The sequence below is a fragment of the Xenopus tropicalis genome, chromosome 6 (genome assembly GCF_000004195.4).
Source record: "Xenopus tropicalis strain Nigerian chromosome 6, UCB_Xtro_10.0, whole genome shotgun sequence".
Lineage (NCBI taxonomy): Eukaryota > Metazoa > Chordata > Amphibia > Anura > Pipidae > Xenopus > Xenopus tropicalis.
The window spans coordinates 76599631-76625866 of NC_030682.2; the positions used below are offsets into that span (position 1 = coordinate 76599631).

The following is a 26236-nucleotide window of genomic DNA, read 5'->3' on the forward strand; positions in this document are numbered from 1 at the left end:
TCCTTTTTCTCTGTAAAAATAAAACAGTACCTTGTATTTGATCCCAACTGAGGTATAATTAATCCATATTGGAAACAATCCTATTGGGTTTAATTCATTTTTATTGTTTTTTAGTAGACTTAAGGTATGAAGATCCAAATTACGGAAAGATCCATTATCCAGAATACCCTTGGTTCCAAGCATTCTGGATAACTGGTCCAATACCTGTATCACCAAATGCAAGTCCAAATTTATAAGATACCATCTAATTTTTGAAGTGAAATATTAAGAGGCTGATAAAGGAAACCCTTTTTCCTTCAAGCAGACAAGTTTAGGTAGTGACTTTCACATTCAACTCAAGTGTCTTGCTAGCATTAAAAAATAACTTTTATTGATTGCTATTAAACACCCACACACTTATAAGCCACTTAACATCCCCCATAGCTGTAGCATTGATATAGTGTGAAGCAATGCCCTTAAAACACATTAAAACCTAAATAGAAGGATCCTAATCAAGTCACATTTTTTTACTCCCCCTCCATTACTTTTACCACCTAATCATCAATTCCTGCCTGTCCTCGTTGGGACCAGTGGGGGCTAATCACAACCCACAGTCCACCTAAAGCAACCCTAGCTTTATCAGTGGCAGGGACAGTTGTGCTTAATTTCCAGCAGGACGCCTGAGTTCATGGTAGTATGACTACCTGAACTGGGCCACTTGAAGGAATAGGGGAGGGGGGTTCTATTAGCCTCTTAATCTTTAAGAATCACAGATATCATGCTGATGCCAAGCACCAGAAATAATAATGTGCAATTGCATCCAATTTGCATCACAGCGCTCACACAATTGGAAGTGTTTTAACACATCACCCGCAGTTGCGTCAGTGTTCATAACTTTGCACACTGAGCTTATGCTAGTGAATGAGCCATCATATCTCTTTCTCCAAGAGAATTTACAGTATTTGGCCCATTCTAGTCACTTATGGTGAATATATATGTTCTGTATATTTCTTTCTTATTCGTGTCAAGATTAAAGGAGAAGGAAAGGCATTTTGGCATTTTACTGCCAACAGATTAGCTACATTACTGCCACCTAGTACACTATATTTATTCTGCAGAAAGTTTTACCATACCTGCGTAAACAGCCCTAAAAGCTCCCTGTGTTTGTTTAAGATATCAGCTTTTTTTTAGCTTGGTTTTAGTAGCTTCTGTGCTGTAGCTCTAGCTGTTGGTAGCTCAGATTCTTATGAGAGTGGGAGTGAATTCTTATGGAAGGAGAAGCAAAAAAAGGGGAGGGGGAGAGAGCTGCGCAGACTTGTGCCCCAAACCTGAAGGAGCTCTAAAGGAGAGGAAGTCTGATACCGAAGAACATGTTTACACAAAAGAAAACAAGAAATCTTGTTTCTTTTGATAAAGAACTCAGTGCAGCTTTTCTGTGAGTGCTTTCGGATGTATTTACATAGACCTTTCTGATGAACATGACTTCACAACCATAGGCGGATTTTCAATAAGGCTAGAGGAGGCTAAGCCTCCCTAAACCTGGTTGGCACCTTAAAAAAAAACCTCACTCTGTTTTTGTTGTAATCAGCTGTGCTCTGACTGGATCTTTCTTCTAGAGGCTTCTCCAATCAGAGCACAGCTCTGTACATTAAAAATTGAGCGATCAAAGGCACAGATGTAGGTTGTAAAGTTTACCTAAGAACCTCACCAACTTTTGCTGCAGATTTCATCCCACAGGTACATATATATTTAATATGTTCTAAAGGCTGAATTACTAGTTGAAATTAAAGGAGAGCTACAGAACTGCCCCCGTAGCAACCCCAACCTAAAAATGCAGAGCAACGCAGCTGCATACCTGGGCACCATCTTCTGTTCAACCGTAGAAGCTTCAGGTCTCACCACCGACATGGACCCTGCTTGAGCATGTGCAGTTGGGGCTATCAGGAAATCAGCTTCAACTGCACATGCTAAAGCATGGTTCGTGTCGTACGGATTCCAGAGGATAAAGCATATCGCCTCTAGATGACCTTCATGCTTTAATTAAACTAAATTTCGGCTGTAAAACAGTTTTTGCATTATGAAACAAAACGGAATTCTAAGCAATTTTCCAATATGCTTTTGATTTAATAACTAAATCTGTGAACCTGTATAAACCAAACATAGTGTGAAAGAAGAATAAGTAAAATAAGTAGAAAAAAATATACCATTATGGACCAAGGAAACAAACAAAAAAGTAAACTATTGGAGACACATTACTTTAAGGTTGCAGCATGTAATGAAAACTAAAACAAAAAGCGGGAATTCCAGTGAATCTGTACCTGGTGAAATATTTTGCTCACCACTAGTCTGTAGCAGTCTCTAACTAGGAGACTACGTTTCTGCGCACACACACATGGAAATGTCTTAATGACCATTCCCTGGAGCAAGTCCTGCAGCAAAGGCTCCCCTTCTAGAACAGTCAAATCGTTTACTCACTGTATTCAGCTTCCCTGAGAATACTGGCCCAATAGTAATTAGAAATTAGAAAATACATATTTTTAGATGCCTCTTGTAGGTAAATAAACACTTGCTATTTACCAAAAGGGGCTTTTGAAATGAGTCTAGAAGGATACTTATATTCCAGATAGATTAGAGCTGGAGTAAGGGTAATTGTAACCAAAAACAATGGCAAAGTTAGAGAAGTCTATCTAGATATAAAAAGAAATCTAGCGAGATATAATAAAGGTGGCATTACTGGGACAAAATTTGGTAAGATTAGAGATTACATCTCTAAAATCCCTTTAAGCAGCCAACAAAATGTTTATTTGATGGTTGAACTTTTATTTTTGTGTCCAGTACATTTGCTGTACTTATTCTAGTATCTGCTCACCTTCAATTTGGTCATACCCTCCAGTTTAGGTTATTTATGCCAAACAGTCACAATCTGAATTGTAGATGAAGTGTTGGTAGATCAGGCCTACGCATAGGCTTGACTAGTAAAGCCAAAACTGTAACAGTTTTCCAATGTGGCATGTTGGGAGGTGTGTTTTAGCACCCTCTGCAGTAGATGTGTCAATGCTCTCAGTGCCAATGCAGTGCCAAAACATCATCAGCCCTGCAACCCATGAACACACAGCAGTTCAAAGAACTAGAAATGGAAGTTTGAGAACAAACTTTATGTTGGTTTGAAAAACGTGAAGTCACTGAATGAAATCTGATCTGTTGTTGGCTCCGCTCATTTTATCTAACCTTGGACCACAGTTATATTGTAAAAACCACTATGCAAAGTTTGGAGACCCTGGTTTTAATAGTGTCTGAATGGCAGCAATTTAAATTTCCCCACTAAAGTCAATAAGTGACATGGGATTGGCGGCTGGTGGCTCTGCCCACTTTTTCTAACCTGGAACTGCAGTTACCCAGTGACTAACTCTGAAAAGTTTAGGGACCCTAGGATTAATAGTTAAAGAACGGCAACAGTTTAAATTCAAACCAGTAAAAGTCAATAGGTAAATTGTGGGTGGTGGGTGTGCCCACTTTTTCTTGAGTCAAATTCACCCAGTGACAAACAGTGGGCACCCTGGGTCCCCTAGTGACCAACTGTGAAAAGTTTGGAGAAACTGCTGTTAGTACTGTGAGAATGGCCGCAGATTGAATTTCCCCATTGAAAAGCAATAGGTAAAATCTAAATGGCTGTTGGTGGCTCCGCTCCACTTAAAAAAAAACCTTGAATACCTAGTCACCCAGTGACTGACTATGCAAAGTTTGGGAACCCTGGCATCAAACTAATAAAATTCCATAGGTGGAATGGCTGTTGGTGGCTCCGCCCACTTTTCAAAACTAAGACTGCAGTCCCATAATGACCACCTGTGAAAAGTTTGGGGACCCTGGTGTTAATACTGTGAGAATGGCAGCAGGTTGAAGTCAGTTGGTAAAATCTCATTGGCTGTTCACAGCTCTGCCCACTTTTGGGCATCCAGCAATCATCATATTTTCATTTAGGCTGACCACATGACTATGTCAATCATGTTTGGGGAGTATAGTCTTGAAGCTGTAAGTTTGGCAGCAGTTTCAATTCCCCCATTAAAGTCAATGGGTGAAATTTGATTGGCTATAGTCGGTCCCTCCCACTTTGGGTCATCCAACAAATGTCATTGTTTAATTTGGGGTGACCCCATGATTATGTTGTTCAAGTTTGGGGGGTGTAGATTCAAAGCTCTTAGATTGGCAGCAGTTTGAAAATCTTCCCTGTCAAAGTCAAAGGAAAAATTGGGGTGTTCAGAGCGGCACCACAAAAAGACGGGGGGTGGGATCGCTTAGAAAAGCACAAGCAACCTGCTCCGCTATAGGGCGAAGAAGTGTGGAGAGTTTGGGTGTTGTACCCTAAAACTGTAGGAGGAGTAGCTTTAGAAAATGGGGGGGGAGGGGGGCGCTAAGAATAATAATAAGAAAAAGATGAGAATAAGCTGAAGTCGGAGAACAGTACATTGGGTTTTTCAACCCAACATAATAAATGAAAGTGTAAAGAGGAACTCTCATATTTCTCCAGAAAATTTAGTTTTTTTACAATCTGTCATTGAAAGCTCATTTCTTAAGTTTAGGTACTTTCTGTTTTCCTTTTGCAATGTATTTATTTCATTTTGCTGAGCTTTTTTTGTGTGTGTTTCATGCTTCAAACCAAGGACGAAGGTGAAACATCCCTGAGGTGTGCTGCAGTGCCAGAAGAAAATGTACTGAAGTGAAATTCTTTGTTTTCAATGTACATCATTTTAAGGCCAAGATCAAAATATCCCCACCCCAGGAAACAAGCCACCAAATATCCCAACCTGAAGAAAGCAGGGTGAATACATACATATTTGAAGAGTCACCATACCATCACATTTTCCTAAAGAACTGTGCATAGAACGTTACAATACCTATGATGGCATAGCTACATTGCATATCTCTATACTTAATCAGAAGCCTTAGAAAGGGGATAACAATGCAGGGGGCCATGTTTTGCAACAAGCATGAGCCTAATGAGACAGACTCCTGGCTTGCTTATTATGTGAATGCATTGAGACATCACATGCATGCAGAAAACTGGTTAGCTGGGACACTAAGCTTAATTTGCATGCTTTTCTATCAGAATAGCTGCCCGCACCAGGAACTCCTTCTGGGTATGGGCAGCCTTTGAAGAATAAAAAGGTGCTCTTTAAGCAGGAAGATCTATATAGGTCAATTAAACAATCAAGTGACACAGGTTTAGTATGTAAGTATTTAAGCCAATTTGGGCATTAGTGATTTATGCAGCTACAGAAGGTTTGCTAGATAGCCTTTTGGTCTGCATTGCACAACGTTGTTGTAGACTCCAGTAAAGTTTAATGATGGACTTCAGAATATTCATTGCAGTGCAAAACTTGCCTGCATTACAGCATTTCAGATATACTGTATGATATATTCATAGTCCCCAGCCCCATGTGTGTATATGTGAAGGTTTTACTAAAATGTACCATAATTTATCAGCTCTAGGTTTATGCTAGGCAATATTTTTCAACAGATTTAATAACCTAGCAGAAATTTGGCAGGTTATTTCTACGACAAATGGTTGATTTGTTTCAAGTTCTTATTTTTTTTTCATTGTACCAATTCCAGTAGACTGAAAGGCACAGAAGAGTTATGTCTGCATAAATATTGTGGACACAAACAATTTAACAATAAGAACTAAGCAAAAACACTTTTCAATTTACAAAGAAATTGAAATATTTGCACCACGACATGGGGTAACTGAAGAAAATGCCAAAGCAGACGGGAGGAGAATAAGAAATTCTGTACAAATTTTAGTACACACAAAGGGGGCTGGTAACCCCTGCCACCAATGCAGTTCCCAGAAATGCAAATGATACAGCTGCACTCAAGCACAACTGACATTCACATATTTAGGCATTGCCATTGTGTACTTTAAAAACAAGAAAAAAATGAATAAATTCTGAAGATACAGATAAAGGTTGTACTGTTCTTTTTGCTGATGGAGTGAAATAGACCCGGAACTGATATACATGTGGTTAACTTTCCACATCAGTACCTTGCCTAAAGCAACACTGAAAACGCAATCACTAAAAATAGGATGCTTACAGTTCAAAAATTACCTAGTTTAATGCTAAATTATTTCAAGCTGGCATAACTGCAGTTTAATAAATACATCCAAGAAAGGTCACACTACTCCTACTCTTAAGTGTTAAAAATGCAGACACAGTATTATTCAGCCTTGCAGTATCAGAAAATCTGCAGCCTCAGCTAGATGAAATATTTAGTTCTGTAGATAAGATTTTTTTTACATATTCCTCTGTGTTTAGTTGATATGTTTCGTTGCTGGGATCATATTAGTTTGCAAAATGCCCATATGCTAGCATGACATGTTCATATTTATCCCTTGCCTTTCAGGTAACACACATATTAATGAAGCCACAACTTGCAAGCAAATTACCAAAAGGTTTATCCAGCCTCTCACAGCTTCTCTATGTCTCACAGATATTCATAGATAATGTTGCCCTGTAACTTAGCAGACAGTAGGCCATATTTACAGGGCTATCTGTACTCCCTGCACTAAAGGAATACTGTCATGGGAAAACATATTTTTTTCAAAACACATCAGTAAATAGAGCTTCTCCAGCAGAATCCTACATTGAAATCCATTTTTCAAAAACACAGATTTATTTATATTTAATTTTGAAATTTCACATGGGGCTAGCAATATTCTTCATTTCCCAGGTTGTCACAACCATGTGACCTGTGCTCTGATAAACTTCAGTCATACTTACTGCTGAGCTGCAAGTTGGAGTGATATCACCCCCTCCCAGAAGCCAATCAGCAGAACAATGGGAAGGTAGCAAGATAGAAGCTCCCAGTAGATATCAGAATAGCACTCAACAGTAAGAAATCCAAGTCTGGCTTGGGACTACTCCAGTTCCATGGGGGAGAAACAATAGGTTACCTGAAAGCAGTGCTAATGTGTAGCACTGGCTCCTTCTGAAAGCTCAGACTCAGGCACAATGCACTGAGATGGCTGCCTACACACCAATGTTACAACGAAAAAAAAATACATTTGTTGGTTCTAGAATAACATTTTTAATGGTAGAGTGAATTATTTGCTATGTAAACAGTGTAATTTAGAAATAAGAAGTACACCATCAAAATCATTTTATTTGTAAGGTGCAAAACTAAACAGCTTAATGTGGACCTGTCACCCAGACATAAAAAGTTATATAATAAAAGCCCTTTTCAAATTAAACATGCAACCCAAATTCATTTTTTATTAACACATCTATACCTATTATATAAGCATTTAAAAGTCCCAGCTGTCAATCATATAATGCCTGACCCTCCTCTATGGCTTAGGCATAGGGGTGGGGCAGAGAGTTACTTTCATTTTCAATTCAGAACGCCTTAGATGACACTGCCCTCCTCACATTCCCCCTCCCTCCTCACCATCTAATTGTTTAACCAGTGCATGGATATGGGTATCAGGTCCCCCCATACTGGCCCAGAAACAAGATTTTAGCAGGATGCACAGCTTGCCTTAATAACAGAATAACACAAAATGGAGCCTGCCTGTTTTCTGCAATTGTAAATTCCAGTGCTGAAGGAAATATGTTTAAAATAATTTATATAGTGTAACTGAAGTTTATTTTGCTTGACAAACACAATAGAAAACAATTTGTACTTATTTCTTAGGATGACAGGTCCCTTTTAAAGGGATACCCCTTTAAGCAGTTTAGTTTTGCACTTTACAAATAAAATAACAGCCCTCCATAAGTCGGCTTTATAGCATGGTCTCACCTGGTCATTCAGCCTAAGAAATGCCTTAGTGAACAGTAACCAGAATATTGCTACTGTCAGGTCATTCTGTCTTATAGTACATAATTCACATGTTGCATATCTTTGTTCAGGTATCTGAAGTTACTTCAGCTGTTAAGCTTTCATTGACATACAAGAAGAGAATTAAATAATTTTGTGTACGTTTTCTAACTTAGTCAACTTGAAGAAGGACAGTCTGGAGGGACCCATGGCACCCGACTCAAGTTTAATGCCGCGTGCTGAAAAACTAGGCTTATACTCAAGTATATACAGTATATATATAAATGTTGATAGCAATTTAGGGTAATAGGGCACGGAAAGCACATACAGTAGGCAGTATTCCTGGAGATGCCACAGGAACAGAAGATGAAAGTGCTTTGGGTAGCATTTTGTTTGGGTGCAGGTCAGCAACAAAACTAATCCGAGCAGAAAAATAAACCAGTCTTTTTTAATTCCTGAAGGATTTGGATAATATATTCTCAACAAAATCATATTTTTTCCCTTAAAAAAAAAGAAATAGTCAAATATTGTGCTGATTGCAGGAGGAAACCCTTCACAATACATCTTTATTTGTTTTCTGTGCTTGGGAAATATTTTGCTTTCGTCAGTGCTACAATACCACCTTCATCCAGATGATTCTAATCTGTAAGTAACTGATTCATGTTAAGAATAACAATGCATATAAATCAAAGGATAAACTGCAGGCTTGTAAGTGTTTCGGATTGGAAAGTAGATTGCAAAACCATTCTCTTCAGCTCCTCTGACCTCTGTTTTATTTATTTTTTAATTCAGCTTCTGGTTTTGCCTGGTAAGTCACATTGGCAAATGTCTTTCACATTGAATTTTGTACCTTATGTAATTGCATTATTACAGTGTATCTCACACAGTTATTTGTGGTTATTAATATTTCATTAATATTTCACAGTATCCCTTTAAAGTGATGCATTTTTATAAAATTCTTGATTTAACTAGCCTGGTGGTGTAATTCTTTAGAGTGCCTACCATTCATGCATATAAAGTTTATCTGCTTCCGGATACTGGTGAGTTATGCCAAACCCTCACAATTTTTTTTTAGCTTGTGTTGCTTCCTAATCCATCTACCAGTACAAACACTTTCTACAACTTAGCACCTAAATTCTACATGAAACATGGGTTCTTTTAAATTAAGAATTGCAGAAAAGGGATTCTGAGCTGGGAAAGATTCCGAGCAGCGTAATTTACCTTCTTGGTTCTCCTGTATATCTGGAGCCAGCCTGGAGTACACTGTACAGGTATGGGATCTGTTATTTGGAAACCCAGTACCCAGAACGCTCCGAGTTACAGAAAGCCCGTCTCCCATAGAATCCAAATAATTTAGATTTTTAAAACTGATTTCCATTTCCCCAGTAATAATAAAACAGTACCTGGTACTTGATCCCAACTAACATATAATTAATCCTTGTTTGAGGCAAAACAATCATATTGGGAATATATCTTTGGAAGATCCAAATTAAGGAAAGACCCCTTATTCGGAATGTCGTTGGTCCCAAGCATTCTGGATAATGGGTCCTATACCTGTACTGGATGTGCGTGCAATAACTCAAAATTCATTCTGACCTTATCAGAAAGTCAAGTGAGGCCTCAGACTGGCATTGTTTTTTCAGAAAAATTGCCACCCTTATTCTTGTGCATTTTTAATGGATTTTAATACTATTTACTTGTACAGTGACTTTGATACTTAAGTATAATAAAACAAGATTTTATGCATGTACGTGACATCACTTTTGGAAATTGCAAAACTAAAAAACTGCAACTTTTTCAAACTGTCCCTGTGAAAACTCAAAATTTCCGAATTGTAGCACCAAAACCTCTACTTTATCAAATTGTTGCACAAAAAACCAGCGTCAAAAATCCAAAACCTCTAAAGTTTCGAAAAAAAAGAATCTTCAAGGAAAAAGAAGGCACATCTGCTATTGTCTTCTACATGATATTGGCAAGTTTTAGCTAGTGACTTGTTGTATTTGGATTTATATCCGACACATAGTAAATCTCGAAAAAAATTGCAACTTTTTTAGTGGAACTTTTAGCACTAAAAATCCAAGCTGATGGTTAGTAAATGGGCGCCTGGGCGAATGTATATATTCTACAGGACACTGAAGAAAATCTAGTCTAAACAAAGGAACAATCCTATTGAATATCTTTCTTGCCATTCAGAGAAAATGCCCTGATAGACAGTTTGTTGAATTTGACGTTTGCAGGTGCAGGTCTTTAATTGAGGGTGACAGTGACTTTAGGATAAGTTGTTAAAAAGCTTTGTTCTTACCAGAAAAGCATGGTCCTCTTGCTACTACTGTGATTTCTTTTTGCTGTTTACAGGCAGAGCGCCTCAGGAAGCATTCATTTTGGTAAGTGTCCCCATTTGAGCCACACACTGGAGCATAATTTGTTTGGCACTGAAAAACCGAGGAAAAAAACTATTAAAATAATAAATTAGTAAAAAAAGGGAACATATAATACTAGCTAACAAAATGCCTGGAAGGCTGTTTCATTTTTTCGAGCAGTGTGTGAGGTGCACATTTTTGGATGCAAATCACCAATCTTTTACCAATAATTCAGCATGTTTTCCAAAATTCCAGTGTCATTGCAGTTACTGACACAACCACAAAGTGAACCTTGGAATTACCACCAAGGTCAGGGTGGTGGTATTTTCAGGATTCCCTAGTGTTAAAGGGGATGTTAAGTCATTTTTTAAAATGCATATATAGATTCCTAGCACTAAATTATAAAACTTTGTAATACATGTTGTAATAAAGTTGTACCTGTTTTGAGAAAGAGGCGATCATTTCTGCAGCTTTCTTTTCTCTCCTTTGATTGTGATCCACTCGAAGTTCAGTGGCTGCTGACTGTCCTGCATGTTTATGATTTATTGGCAGCCCCTCTGATGCTTAACTGTCAGACTGGTATCAAGGGTGTTTAACCCTCACATATCACATATTTGTTCTGAAATTGCTGCCCCTTAGAGCACCAGGGAGTAGGACGGTTAGTGGCTGCTGAACTTGATCGTGATCAAAGGAGAGGAAACAAAGCTGCAGAAACGATCACTTGTATCTCAGAACAGGTACACATTTTTGATTAAAAGTATATTAGTTTTATAATTTAGTGCAAATAATCTATATATGTATTTAAAAAAATACTTTACATCCCCTTTAATAGGCACATTTACACACCAGTCATTAGAAGGCAAGATAGATGCACTTAGAGCAAGCATGTGTAAGTGCAAGGAGCATGTTTGGGTGAAATAAAATGAAAAGTGTTAATAAATGCACATGCTTGCATCTGTTTTAGCATGCCCACACATGTCTTACAGTCGTAAATGAGTATTGATTGTTCAATATGAGTGCCTTTAAATTTACACCATATAGCAGGAAAGTAATGAACAGAAATTTGATTAGTGCCATTTCCAAATAAAATTGTACATATGGCCCCACAAGATACACACAGGCCATAACTGAGACTACTAGGAATGCCTTTTTCTATAACTCATGGTCACTTACTACACCTCCATCCTACACAAGACCAGACTAGGATTCAAAATAGGGCTTGGCATTTCAAGTACACAGAGGCCCAAACAACCACCCCACCCAAATAAATAATGATTGTTTATGGCATCCTACAGAAGCCCCTCTGTAGTTTGCCAGAATTCAGAGATTGCCAGTCAGGGCCTGATACTACATATAAAAAGCAGTCCATTACTACATGCCAACTGGATGATTACATAAATCTTGCCATCTTTAGAAGGTAAGTTTTAGAACTTATGAATTGTGCTTTTAGTTCTTAAAGTCACAGATAAGTTCTATGTCAAATGGATTATATATGCAATATATGAACACACAAACAAGATGATTCCAGATCCATAACACTGGCCACTTACTGATGCCCTGTAGCTTTTTACAAACTAAGATCATGAAACTACCACTCTAAGGTGGGAAATAACTAAAACAGACACCAGTAAATTATTATAGTTTCTTTAAAACCTTAATTGGACATTAGATAGTAGGAAAATACAACGGCAAAGCAAAAAACATCTCCAAAAATTAATGTTAATGTTCTTCTCACTAAATGAATATTGGTATGGACATCTGAATAATAAATAATATAGACTATGGTTCATTCAAATGTAATCCACATCTAAAGCAGCAGATTACTTTGTCTTTTAAACAGCTTTGAAAAATGTTCTTGGCTGACAGGCAATAAATAATTTTAATTATGCACCTGCAAAATATTCACAATGACATCTGGATAGATAAAATGATAGAGATGCTAAACAAAATGGAGGCAATTTAGCAGTGATTGAGAGTGCATGTTATTATCTTGGAATGCAAAAGCACTTATAAATGCAAAAAGCACTCAGAATAAAATTGTTCTTGGTTTTTTATTTATATACTGTATAGAATCAAAATAGAATAAAGTCATTAGTCCTATTCATTTCTATCATCCATGGCAAAAATGTTCCAGTTTGGTTCATTCTAGCAGAGATGGACTAATGGGGTCAAAGGCATGCTACCCCCTAGGTTAAATACAACTTTTCCTACATAGGGTAAATTGTGGTAAACCTACGCTTATAGGGCAGAGGTTGCCAAACTGTGGCAAAATGTAACCGTGGACATCATAAGCAGTCTCAGAAGGGCTCAACCTGAAGGACAACCGGGGTAATATTTGGCTTAAATACTAATTTGTTCTTCAAGCTATTGCCAAAAGCCCAAATCAAAGGTAAGATGGTAAGATCAAATATAAACTCGGTTTACTATACTATGATATAACATAATATAACATAACATTTGTTTACTAAAACTCTATATACTATAAATAGGAATGTATTTGTACCTTAAGGTATGGGGTAAAGTGCACCCTGACCAAATGTTTGTCCACAAAGGAATATAAAGAGAAAGAAACAACAGTTGCACCTTCCACACTGAAGTGTTAGTCTCAAGTAAATGTCAACACTATTCTACAAAAGAGATATGTAAATGGGGATAGAATCCTCCAAGTAACGTGCAAATGAAGTATACAAACATACAATACACAAATTAGGAAACACCCAAGCAGGTGTTCCCTCCTAGACTTCAATCACATGCACAGTTACTTAATTAAATTATTAGGTCAGTTAGTTAACAGACAGTATTGGAAAAATCAGAATTAAAATTTAACCTTTATTAATTTAAATAAACCCCCCCCCCCCCCCCCCCCCCCCAAAAATGATGCTCATAGAAAAAAGAAAATCCCAATTAAAAATAGCAGGGGGTGAAAAGCGATCCAAATGTTAATCACAGAGCATCAACTGCTCACTACTGACTTACTGAGGGTGACACAAAACAAAACAAAACAACGTTGCAAGTTTCTCCGACATATAAAATGTATCTAATTCCCCCTATTCAAACTCCAACTGAGCAGTAACAGGAAAAATGCCTCAGAGAACTTGCAACAAATGTAACAACTCTTAACTCGTGTAAAGAGACACCCGACACCATATCATGTGCTGCTATTAGTAAAGTAAAACGGGGCTAGAGTGCTTCTGATTCAGCACTCCAACTTACACAGTGTACTGAGCATTATCCTCCTAGCATTAGGTCTCGTGGTGATACCCCAGCCTCCCTTATCAATATTGCATTCCACCCCCGCACCTAAAACTGCACATCATTCGTGCACCCATACCATCCCACCCCCTTACAAAAAAAGGCCCCTGGCATCAACAGCCCAACCTCCCCCCCTGATCGATTTGGGCATATTGATCAGGGGGGAGGTCGGGCTGTTGATGCAGGGCCTTTTTTTGTGTACGGGGGGGGCACTGCTGGCTACCAATGTACTGGGGGGGCACTGCTGACTACCATGTATTAGGGGGGGGGGGGCCTGCTGGCTGTGAGTCCTTTTGTACTGGTGGGAGGGGGGCCCAGAAAATTTTCTTGTGAGCGGCCCCGTGATTTCTGATGGCGGCCCTGCCCAACACCATATCATGTGCTGCTGCTATTAGTAAAGTAAAATGGGGCTAGAGTGCTTCTGATTCAGCACTCCAACTTACACAGTGTACTGAGCATTATCCTCCTTAGTTTTAGTCGCCCCACCATAAATTATAGCATTAGGTCTCGTGGTGATACCCCAGCCTCCCTTATCAATATTGCATTCCACCCCCGCACCTAAAACTGCACATCATTCGTGCACCCATACCATCCCACCCCCTTACAAAAAAAGGCCCTGCATCAACAGCCCGACCTCCCCCCTGATCAATATGCCCAAATCGATCAGGGGGGGAGGTTGGGTAGTTGATGCCAGGGGCCTTTTTTTTGTAAGGGGGTGGGATGGTATGGGTGCACGAATGATGTGCAGTTTTAGGTGCGGATGTGGAATGCAATATTGATCAGCAGTGCCCCCCCCAGTACATTGGTAGCCAGCAGTGCCCCCCCCGTACATTGGTAGCTAGCAGTGCCCCCTAGTACATTGGTAGCCAGCAGTGCCTCCCCTAGTACATTGGTAGCCAGCAGTGCCCCCCCCTAGTACATTGGTAGCCAGCAGTGCCCCCCCTAGTACATTGGTAGCCAGCAGTGCCCCCCTAGTACATTGGTAGCCAGCAGGCCCCCCCTAGTACATTGGTAGCCAGCTGGGCCCCCCCTAGTACATTGGTAGCCAGCTGGGCCCCCCCTAATACATTGGTTGCCAGCTTTGCCCCCTCTAGTACATTGGTAGCCAGCTGGGCCCCCCTAGTACATTGGTAGCCAGCTGGGCCCCCCTAGTACATTGGTAGTCAGCAGGCCCCCCCCTAGTACATTGGTAGCCAGCAGTGCCCCCCCTAGTACATTGGTAGCCAGCAGTGCCCCCCAAGTACATTGGTAGCCAGCAGGCCCCCCCTAGTACATTGGTAGCCAGCAGTGCCCCCCCCTAGTACATTGGTAGCCAGCAGGGCCCCCCCCCCCAGTACATTGGTAGCCAGCAGGGCCCCCCACCCCAGTACATTGGTAGCCAGCAGGGCCCCCCACCCCAGTACATTGGTAGCCAGCACAGCACGGAACAGCACAGCACGGAACAGCACAGCACAGCCCCCGGCCTCTTGCCGTCTTCAGCGGCAGCTTCACGCTCCTCCGGCGAGGTAGTTCCTCGATGACGCCTCTGCACTTCTGAGTGCCGGCAGAAGACAGGCCGTTTTATAAGGTTGCGTCCCGTGCGTACTGACGTGTGTACGCACGGGGCGCAACCAATAGGATCACCCGCTGACCACCAATGACAGGGCCCGGAATAGATTTAAGGGGGCCCAAGCTATTAAGAAAACTGTAGCACAGCCGGGCCCCCTTTTAAGGTTAAAATTGTCCGGGCCCGGGACGAATGTACCCCCTGTGCCCCCCTGATGGCGGCCCTGGTGTTGGGTGTCTCTCTACACGAGTTAAGAGTTGTTACATTTGTTGCAAGTTCTCCGAGGCATTTTCCCTGTTACTGCTCAGTTGGAGTTTGAATAGGGGGAATTAGATAAATTTTATATGTTGGAGAAACGTGCAACGTTGTTTTGTTTTGTGTCAGCCTCAGTAAGTCAGTAGTGAGCAGTTGATGCTCTGTGATTAACATTTGGATCACTTTTCACCCCCTGCTATTTTTAATTGGGATTTTCTTTTTTCTCTGAGCATCATTTTTTTGGGGGGGGGGGTTATTTAAATTAATAAAGGTTAAATTTTAATTCTGACTTTTCCAATACTCTTTGTTAACTAACTGACCTAATAATTTAATTAAGTAACTGTGCATGTGATTGAAGTCTAGGAGGGAACACCTGCTTGGGTGTTTCCTAATTTGTGTATTGTTTGTCCACAAAGGGCTTAAACCCAAAATGTAAAAAAAAAACCCCACTGTACTAAGATAAGGGAGAAGTTAGGTAGGTTATATATAGGCATTATGGTTGAACGTGATGGACATACGTCTTTTTTCAACCTAACTTACTGGGGCCCATTTACTTACTCACGAACCGGCCGAATGCGTCCGATTGCGTTTTTTTCATAATGATCGGTATTTGGCGATTTTTTCGGAAAATTATTGCGACTTTTTCGTTGCCATCCGAATGTTGCGCAAAATCTGGCGATTTTTTCGTAGCATTAAAACTTGCGCCTTTTTCGTAACCATTCCGAAAGTTGCGCAGAATGTTGCGATTTTTTCGTAGCGTTCGGATTCATTCAAGCTTCAGTATGGTGACTTTTCTTGGGCCAGGTTGGAGCTGCAGGGTGCCATTGAGTCCTATGGGAGGCTTCCAAAATCATGCTAAGTCTGAAAGTTTCGGCCGCCGCGTACGATCGCTCAATACAAAAAAGTCGCAACAAGATACGAGCGAATCGTAATGGCTACGAAAAACTCGCGTTTTTTCGCAAAAATCGTATTGGTAACGAAAAAGTCGCGACAATTTCCGAAAAGTCGTATAGGCGCCGAAAAAAATCGCAAAAAATATGAAAAAGTCGCAAAATGTTCGTTTTCCAATCGGAATTTTTCCAATTCGGATTCAAATTTGTGTCTTAGTAAATCAGCCCCACTATGTTACTATGAGGTAAGGTAGTTTCGTACGATTTTCATAGGATGTATGGGCTCCAAATTATTGTCCCGATAATTTTCATACCATGGCGATTGGTCGCTTAGTTGATTGGCCACGTTAGAAAATGTAGTTCAGCTAACGATAAAATCTGCGCATGAATTGTGTATCTGACTATATCCTTGGTGGATCTACAATGGAAGTCACTTTCGTATGATTGGTACATCCTCCGATTTGTATTTTAAGGGCTATTTTATCCTACAATTTCAGAATGCAAATTAGCCCTGCCTACCCTACTTTTTTTTTTTTTAATCTGATGCAAGATGTAGAGAAAAGCGAGACTTTGTGAATGAGCACTACTTGAAAGTGGAAAGTATTCTTCATTTGAAGAAAACCACAAATGTTAAGCTACTTTAAAAGCAGAATACAGAACTCCTTACATTTATAATGGAAAAGAATATACTGAGCATATTGTCTGCTTTATTCTATTAAACATGAGTGCATGAGTGTATATTTCCTTGTCACATTGTCATATTTTGGAATGTTAAAGTATATATTTCTATGTTAAGTTTTATTAAAACACATCCTGGGGTGATTTGATCTTTATGATTTTTATGTTTCCTGGCCCAGATCAAACTGAAACACTGGAATGCTGGATTCTTTGTTGTCTGGCATTTAAAATGGTTAACATAGATATTGCTACAGATTTAAAATTCATACATAATTATATTGTGTTTAAAAATGTACACAAAGGGGTCCATTCATTAAAATATGACAGGTTCAATTACTAAAAATTCATATTTTTTCGAAAGTTTCAAACTTTCGCGTATTTTCTACAATATTTTTCACTACTTTTTTGTACTTTGCGTCAATTTGTGCAACAAAATCGTATTTGTCACAAGAAGTATGAAAGTTTCAGAATTCATTCAAGCTTCGGTATTGTGACTTTCCTTTTGCCAGGTTGGAGCTGCAGAGTGCCATTGAGTCCTATGGGAGGCTTCCAAAAGCATGCACTGAAGGTTCAAAGTCAGAAAGTTTTTTGCGCCGTTTCGATTGTTTGGATACGAAAATTTTGTAACTTTCGGATTGTACCACAATATTTTCGGATTGTAACATTCGTAACATTTCCACACATCAGAAATTATCGTTAACTATCAGAATTTTCGCAAATCGTACTTTCAATCTAAATTCGTAGATTGATAAATGGATAGATTTACACTTCCCAGGTTTGATATGAATATGATTTCTGAAATTTAGAAAATGCATGTTTTACCTGAAACTGGCAGATGCATTTCAAAACATCCCCTTCTTCTTTGCACACTCCTCCATATTTACATGTAGACTCATCACACACTCGTCGGACTTCAGACTCCCTCAAGCTCAGTTCTGAAACAAAAAAGTTGTGCATATGGCATTAAAAACAATATATAGATAAAGCAGTTTTCTTAATTTTGTGAGTTCTATCATTCATTTCTTTAATCCCAATGGCTACATTCATACAAGATTTCAAATTTATAAAGCAGGGTGTGGGTTCAATGAAGCTCAATGTCACAGTGGGTGCTACTTGGGAAGGGTTTGCTTTTTGTTCAATTACATTTTGGTACCATCGTTCTATAGAAAGATTAATTATGTTAGGGGGTTTTGTTTTTGGTTACATGGAATTATATGATTATATGATAGAATTATAGTGGCAAGTTCATGTGACTCAATAATACTAGAAGGGCAGATCTCATAGAACAGCTGTTAGGAATAACAGAGTTTATTATTTTGTTATTGTTATTAGTAGCAGTAGTAATAATAATAGCTGTATTTCTACTAGATAAAGAAATTGCAAGGAAACTCCTCATATTTAAAATATTTTCATATTAATACAAACTACTGGGAGTTTTTCATTTTCAGCACTTAAAATAATAATTTGCATGAGCCTAAAAACACATATATTAAGAAATGTCATATAAGGAGTTACACTGAAGTAACGTAACATTGAAGGGGTATTACATTCAAAGATAAGCATGTAAATATCAGGTCTGCCCGCATGATTTAAGTATGTTGACCAAGAATTGAATATTCCATAGAAATTGCAAAGTAAATGCCTGTGAGCAACATACAGCAAATTTCCCAGGGTAAAAAAAACAATATAAACAAATTCCATCTCACAATACATCACCTGAGTTACGGGCCTGTGCCTCTTTTGGGGATGTTAGTATAAACACCGTTGAATATGCAGTCCAGTAACACAACGACCAAGTAATCTAAGTAAAAATAATCTCTAAAGGAATTTAGGCCCATGATTTAGTTGCCCGTGATTAGATCTCTGCTACCGTGGGTGATTAATCTTTCCTAAATGCCTTTCCACCGGCAACAATATGAATTGCTGGTGGAAAGGCTAATGTCCCACGGAGCAGTTTAGTCGCCTGCGATAGATCTCTGCTACAGTGGGCGACTAACCTCTCCGAAATGCTTTTCCGCTGGCAACTTTCTGGTGTCTTTTGCCTTTCCAGCAGTGATTCGCATTGCTGCCGGAGGAAAGGCATTTTGGAGAGATTAAACACACGCAGTAGCAAAGATCTATAATGCCCGACTAAATCTCTCCATGGGACATCAGCCTTAGATTTCACACAGATGTTGAGAGATAATTTAAAATACTTTCCTCAGACAGTGCCTGTATAACTGTAGTGTTCTACTATTCCTTAGCATTACAAACCAAATCTAAGACATTCTACAACGTCCGTCTTGAAAGATAGTGGTCAGTTCTGAATGGATCTAATAAAAGAGTATTTTTACAGTAAGTAATGCATTGAACTTTGGTTTACATAGTGACCAAAATTAAATGCAACAAAAATACTGTTTCTGCTAATTTAGTTAGCTGTAGGTTCCATAGAGTACGAAAGCATGCTACAAAATTCTTTAAATATGTTTTTTGTTTGTTGGGGGACACAAACCCCAGGAACCAAAAAAACAGGCTTTGATGCTTCTGTTTCAATGCCATTCTTATTTTGAACATTTTATCTTTTCTGTTCATGTCCTCTGCCATTCATTTTCCAGTCTGACTTTCTAACTGGCACCTAGCTATTAGGCTAATAAGCCTGAGAAACAAAACACAAGCAGTTGAAATTTCAAGCCTGACTACATATCAAAAGATGTAAATAAGCACAAATACAGACAAAAAAAAAAATGAGCACTATTGCAAGTATCTTAGAATACCACTGTCCACATCATGTTTGAGAGAAGCAGAATAAACAATTTTCAGCATGGGAAAATTAAAAGAGCTATACTGAAAATAGATATTTCATTGTGTTATCTCTTGGGGGCAGATTTATTAATGTTTTGATTTTAGCGGTTTTATGCTTTTTTTAAACCACTAATCTACTTTTTTCCATGAAAACCACAAATGTATAGTGATTTATTAAAAGATCCAAATTGAAAAAGCACGAATGAACTAAAATGCGAAACGAAAACAAAAGGACAAGAAAACCACAATTTTTTTGTGGTTTTTTGTTTTCCTACTAATCTTCATGGACCTACAAATGAAGAAAACCTCTAAAACCCACAGTAAAGATTATTACAATTTGCCTAGGAAAACTCTCATTGACTTCTACATGAGCTTGACAGCTTTTAAATGGGAAGGTTTTGTATTAGTGGTTTCTACGGTTTAATAAATCACAAAAAACGTGTGTTTTATTAACATGAAAAACCAAGTCATAATTATCATGCCCATAGAGTCTATCTGGGCCCAGGGCCTATGGTCTCTAGGGAACCAGCATCCAATTTCAACAATTCTCCATCAATTTTAATGCAGAACAAGGCAGGACAGCGAGCCTATGTTGATAGCACAACCAAAGACAAAAGGCACAGTTAATCGACTCAGGCTTCATATGTCAAAACATTTTTTTTAAAGAAGTTGGAAACTATGCCATTACTCAGCATTACTTAAGCTAATATTCTAGTTGTGTAAAACAAATTTTAACTGTCAAATTTTTTGCAGTATGTCATTGCGAAGGACACTGCAGAAAATGTACATAACCTGTAATACAACACTTGTTTTTCATATAAACCAGTCTTTCTGACCTTTTATGTTTATTCCTATAACAAAATCTTACTTGCCAGCAAGTGTGTGTGTATATGTTGGGAGTCCTATTATTTGGTGATTCTTTGTTACTCAGTTGTGTAACCCAGAAATTTGGACATTAAAACAAATGAGTTTAGTTACCTCTGACGTGGCAAACACATCTCTGCGCCTCAGAACCCTAAAATTGTAACCCTCATTCTTCTTTAATGAGCACCACCCACTGTAACTGTAACACTCATCTGAAGATAAATTTATGATACACACAGTCTAAATGGGCAGATGTTTATGGCACTTCTCATCATTATAACTAATAAAAACGAGTGTGGAGATACACTGAAATACACTGAGACACAGTACGAAAGGGAAATGTGGTATGACAGCTTTTTTCAAGATTTGCAGGAAACACATATACAACACATGCAAACATGATATTTTTTCCTGCTTTTGATAGTTATTTGATTGCAGTGTTATTGCACCTTAATATCAAAGTCATTGTAATAGATTTGTGGTTAAGCTAAGGCATTGTATGTGGTAGCCCTAATAAAATTAGTTTTATTAGGGCTACCACTCAACTGCATTGCCATCTCAACTGGCACAGTGGGATGAAATTGTTAAATTTCAGGCCTCAAATAAAAAAGGACAAAACATAACACATATTTTAACAAAGAGTGAAAACTATTTTAATTTCAGTTTCCAATGTGTTTATACAATTTCTTCTCCCCTGGGCCCAAATTACAGGCCCATAAAAGGAGGAACAATACACAACATATTGCAGCAAAAAAAAGTGAATAAGGCAGCAATGCAATGTGCAAATCAATGCAATGCCAATGGGTCACCATAGTACACAGCAAATAAACATTTTATCTTAATTCTTTTTCCAAGTTTTTATATAGTGGCAACCTTGTGTTTTATCAGGGTCCCAGGGGCCTTGCAGGTGCCCCCACCGGCCGCGTCCCCCGCACCCCCTAACCCCCCCCGCAGGGTCCCCCAACTGATGTCCTCCCCTGAGCGTGCGTAAGTTTAATGTGCCAGGGGAGGAATAGTCATCCGGGGGAGGGCCGGCAAAGGTCGGGTGTGGGACCCCGGGGTCCACTGGGATTTTTTCCAGTGTCCTGATGGCCCAGTCCAACCCTGTGTGAAAGAGACCGTACAGCTTGAGAAACAACCTAGTTGACCCAGCACAAATGCCTCGGCAATCAATGTTTCTAAAAACAATATCCAGAGTTTTCATTACTGCTACTGAAAAGTACTAAATTAAAACGATATCCCTAGAAGCACTGAAATATATTGAATAAAATCTAACAATAAATGCATGCACATATATGTGATTTTTTTTTTATCCAGAATCAGCACAAAAGCTAAAATCTATTATAATAGATATAACTCCTGTTGGGCAGGAGTTAAAAACCCTCCTCTTGTGCCTCCTACTCCATTCAGATCAGGTTTGATTTATTTGTCTAACAATAGCAATCTTCTATGCAGGGGTGCTAAATATGTGAGGTATTAGGGACCCCTTCCAGCACACCCACACTTCCATTTTACTGCCTCAAATGTTAACTGTGCAAGCACAATGTATTCACAGGCTTAATTCAAACATAAATGGATTACCTCTTACAAGACTATTTGCTGAAATTTTTTTTTTTTTTTTTAAAACAATTAACAATTATTGGTGGACGCGCAATATTCATATGAAGCAGGTATGCATTATTGAACATTATAATTACACAAAATAACAGCTACATTAAGGGTGAAAGTCCACCGTTTGCTATATATACTTCTAAAAATCCCATAGAAATTAATAGAAAATGGCTGAATTTCTGTGATGAACTCTGATCTGAAATTTTGATAAAACTGCCCCTAAGAGCATGTTATATCGAAAGCATACTGTATTTTTTACCCTATAAGACGCTCCAGAATATAAGACTCACCCAATTTTAAAGGAGGAAAATCTAGAAAAAAAAGATTCTGAACCAAATACTGTAGTAAAATATTTTATATCAACTGTATAAAGTTAATTGTCACTGGGCTCGCACATAATGAGGCTTCCCCCAGGGCCCCCCCCAAGCATCCTTCAGCTTCCCCCAGGCCCCCCCCAAGTATCCTTCAGCTTCCCACAGGCCCCCCCAAGTATCCTTCAGCTTCCCCCAGGGCCCCCCCAAGTATCCTTCAGCTTCCCCCAGGCCCCCCCCCAAGTATCCTTCAGCGTCCCCCAGGGCCTCCAAGCATCCTCCAGCTCCCCCACGGCACCCCCAGCATTCTTCAGCTTCCCCCAGGAACCCCAAGCACCTTCCATTTCCCCCCTAACCTACCCCCAGCGGCCTCCGGCTCCCGTGATGTCTTCCTCTCTGTGCCGCGGCTCCCAGCTGCTTCTGTGCTTTTATAAGGTTGTGCCCTGTGCGTGTGACGTCAGTACGCATGGGCGCAACCTTAAAAGTGAGGATGCGGCAGAGAGCCGCGGCACAGAGAGGAAGACAGTTCGCCATATAAGACGCACCAACTTTTCCCCCCCAGTTTTGGGGAAGAAAAAGTGTGTCTTATACGGCAAAAAATACAGTACCTCCCAACATTTCAAAAACACAAAGACCCCCCCCCCAAATATCACTCCCATTTTACAAAATTTAGCAGGTTATGTAAAGTTTGAACACATTTCTGGGGGTTTTGGGGTCTTGTTTTATGTTTTTTTACAGTTTTGCTATTGAAGGTGAAATTGCCAAGAGACATGTTTATCTTATTAGTTACAAATGTATCTAAGTGCAGGTGTTGAGTAAGCATTATGCATTCAGTGCAGGAGATCAAAGGGAAACGAGGGATTTCCAGTAAGAATCCGGGACTTTGGGCTGAGCTGTCCCACGAAAGCCAGTATAGTTGGGAGCTATGGTGTTGTATTGTTTTTATAAAACAAGTTTAAGAATACAAGTTCAAAGTCACAGTTATATGTAGAGAATAAAAATCAGTCCTTTAAAGAAGTGCTGTCCAACTTCTGTGGTAGAAAGGGTCAGAATTTTCCTGGCCTACGTGCTGGAAGGGTAAAAGCTAGTTTTTAAGCACACCCACTTGAAACCACACCCATGTTATCACAAGAGCTTTTAAGACCATACCCACATTAATTTTGGTAGCACACCAAAAAAAAACAAATGGTTGGTGTGCACTGCAGTAATATCACCCATCACTCATTTGTGAAAGAAGAGGATAGCACAGCGACTCCTAGTACATAATTAAACCCTCAGGGACCCTCTAACAACTATTTACAAATGCAGGTCAGGCAGAGTATGGCACACACAGGCAGCATCAGGTAGGCAGAAATGGCACACACAGGCAGGATAGGGCAGGCAGAGTATGGCACAATCAGGCAGAGTATGGCACACACAGGCAGGATAGGGCAGGCAGAGTATGGCACAATCAGGCAGAGTATGGCACACAGAGGCAGGGTAGGGAAGGCAGAGTATGGCACAATCAGGCAGAGTATGGCACACACAGGCAGGATAGGGCAGGCAGAGTATGGCACACAGAGGCAGGATAGGGCAGGCAGAGCATGGCACAATCAGGCAGAGTATGGCACACAGAGGCAGGGTAGGGCAGGCAGAGTATGGCACACACAGGCAATATAGCCGGCAGGCAGAGTACGGTACAGGCAGCATAGGGCAGGTAGAGTATGGCACACAGAGGCAGGATAGGGCAGGCAGAGTATGGCACAATCAGGCAGAGTATGACACACACAGACAGCATAGGACAGGCAGAGCATGGCACACACAGGCAGCTTTGGGTAGGCAGAGCATGGCACACACAAGGAGCACAGAACAGGCAGAGTATGGCACAATCAGGCAGGGTAGGGAGGCAGAGTATGGCACACAGGCAGCATAGGGCAGGCAGAGTTTGGCACACAGAGGCAACATAAGGCAGGCAGAGTATGACACACACAGGGAGCACAGGACAGACAGGCTTACAGTTTGAGTCTGAGGTCTTACAGGTGTGAACAATACAGGGATGTACAGGTGTAACACTGCAGGTGCTTGCCAGTGTGAAAAATGCAGGTTCTTACAGGTGTAAACACGGGCTTACACATGTGAAAAATACAGGGGTTTACAGGTGTAGACAATGTCAAGAGGCTTACAGCATGAATCTGAGGTGAACAATGCAGGGGGCCAGTTAATCTCAATACTGATACCATTTAAATCTTACACTAAGTTACACCAGCAAGACTTATAGGGGAGGGTTCAAACAATCAGGGCCCAGGGGCTGCCAGTTGGACAGCACTGCTTTAAAGCAATACTGTCATGGGAAAGCAAGTTTTTTTTCAAAGTGCATCAGTTAATAAAGCTTCTTTGGCAGAATCCTGTATTGAAATGTGTTTTTCAAAAGTGCAAACAGATTTTTTAATATTTAACATGAAGCTAGTCATATTCTTTATTTCCCAGGGTGCCACAGCCATGGGACTTGCCGTGTGCTCTGATAAACTTCAGTCAATCTTTACTGCTGGGCTGCAAATTTGAGCCTCCCTTTCCCCTCTGCAGTCTGGCTCATGACTCCTCCAGTTACATGTAGTAGGAGAAATAATAGGTTATCCGAAAGCAGTTCTAATGTTGTAAAGCTGGCTCTATCTGAAAGCACAGGATCAGGCACAATGCATTGTGCATCCATCTGTGCTGCAGAATTAGCACCTAGATGCAAACAATCTTTATTTAGCTTCTTATAATTCAGCTTTTTTAATTAAAAAAGAAGTTATATCTACGTTCAACCCTCCTTACATGTTTATGTTAATTAGCAAATTATTTATTTAAAACACTGAATAATCCCCCTTTTTCCTAAAATGTGTGGTGAATGCAGGTTTCTAACTGTAAGGCACATATTTTGTAGCTTTTTGCTTTATCAAAGTATACTTTAATTCTCTTGTGAATAAGACAGAATCCAGTCTGTATAGTTCAGATCAAAATGGAATGAAAATGCTGGATATGGTAGTTCAAATCAAAATGGAATGAAAATGTCGGATATGGTAGTAACCTGTGTTTCCGTTCATGCCAAGAAGCAACCTTTTTATTAAATGTTCTTCATATAAAAATTAACACTATATTAGTACTCTTCTATCATAATTTTTTTTTTTTTTTTACCATGAAGATTGCTGGTGTGGGAGTAGGATCTTAATGACTAGTCAACAATTCTGTAAAACTTGGGGAGCAACCTGACAAACTTCCTGTAACCACAAAGCAATCTATACAATGAAATTTCTATGTCCAATATCCTTCTCCATGCTTTCTGGCAACATGGGATGCCTATACATTGCAAGCGATGCTGCTTATAAATAGACTCACAACAGTTAATGAGAGTCTCTTATGCATCACTACTAGTGACTCCAGTTTTTCTAGCAACACATTTAGTTGCCATTTCAACTATCGTTGGCAATGTCTCCAGCACTGACTTTTTGCCAACCAAGCATACCATCTACAGATTACCCAGATGTCAGAATTTACTATGCTTAGTAATTAATTACAATGATATTTCTTCAGAAAATTGTTTGCCTTGTTCCTCTTATTGGGCTTTAATTTCTCTTACTTTTTTTTAGCATGGACCACCATGCCATGAACTTTAAAAAGGGAACAGGTTTGGCCAAAAGAATAGGAACCACACAGGAAAGCACTTCCTAAAAAAATCACTAATCCACTAAAGAAATCAGAATCATTTCAGAAAATTCATCTACACAAGGGCTTGCACATGAAAAAGTGTACACATGCCTAGGCTGGAACGAAGTTTCAGCAGCAGGATACTGTTCGAGAAACCCAGTTGGAATAATTAGTCAGTAATTCATTCTGACAGATCCACCTGTGCTAATGACAGAAGCATCTGTGCTCATG

General features: G+C 39.6%; 1 protein-coding gene across 1 annotated transcript in view; it reads right to left on the minus strand.

The window, feature by feature from the left end:
* Window positions 1–26236, minus strand: part of tmeff1 (transmembrane protein with EGF like and two follistatin like domains 1) — a 139395-nt gene that overhangs the window by 68106 nt on the left and 45053 nt on the right. The window contains exons 2-3 of the mRNA NM_001100268.3: window positions 17595–17707; window positions 10094–10223 (exon numbers count right to left, since the gene is read on the minus strand). Of these exons, the coding sequence (NP_001093738.2) occupies window positions 10094–10223; window positions 17595–17707 (243 nt within the window). The remainder of the gene's footprint in view (window positions 1–10093; window positions 10224–17594; window positions 17708–26236) is intronic.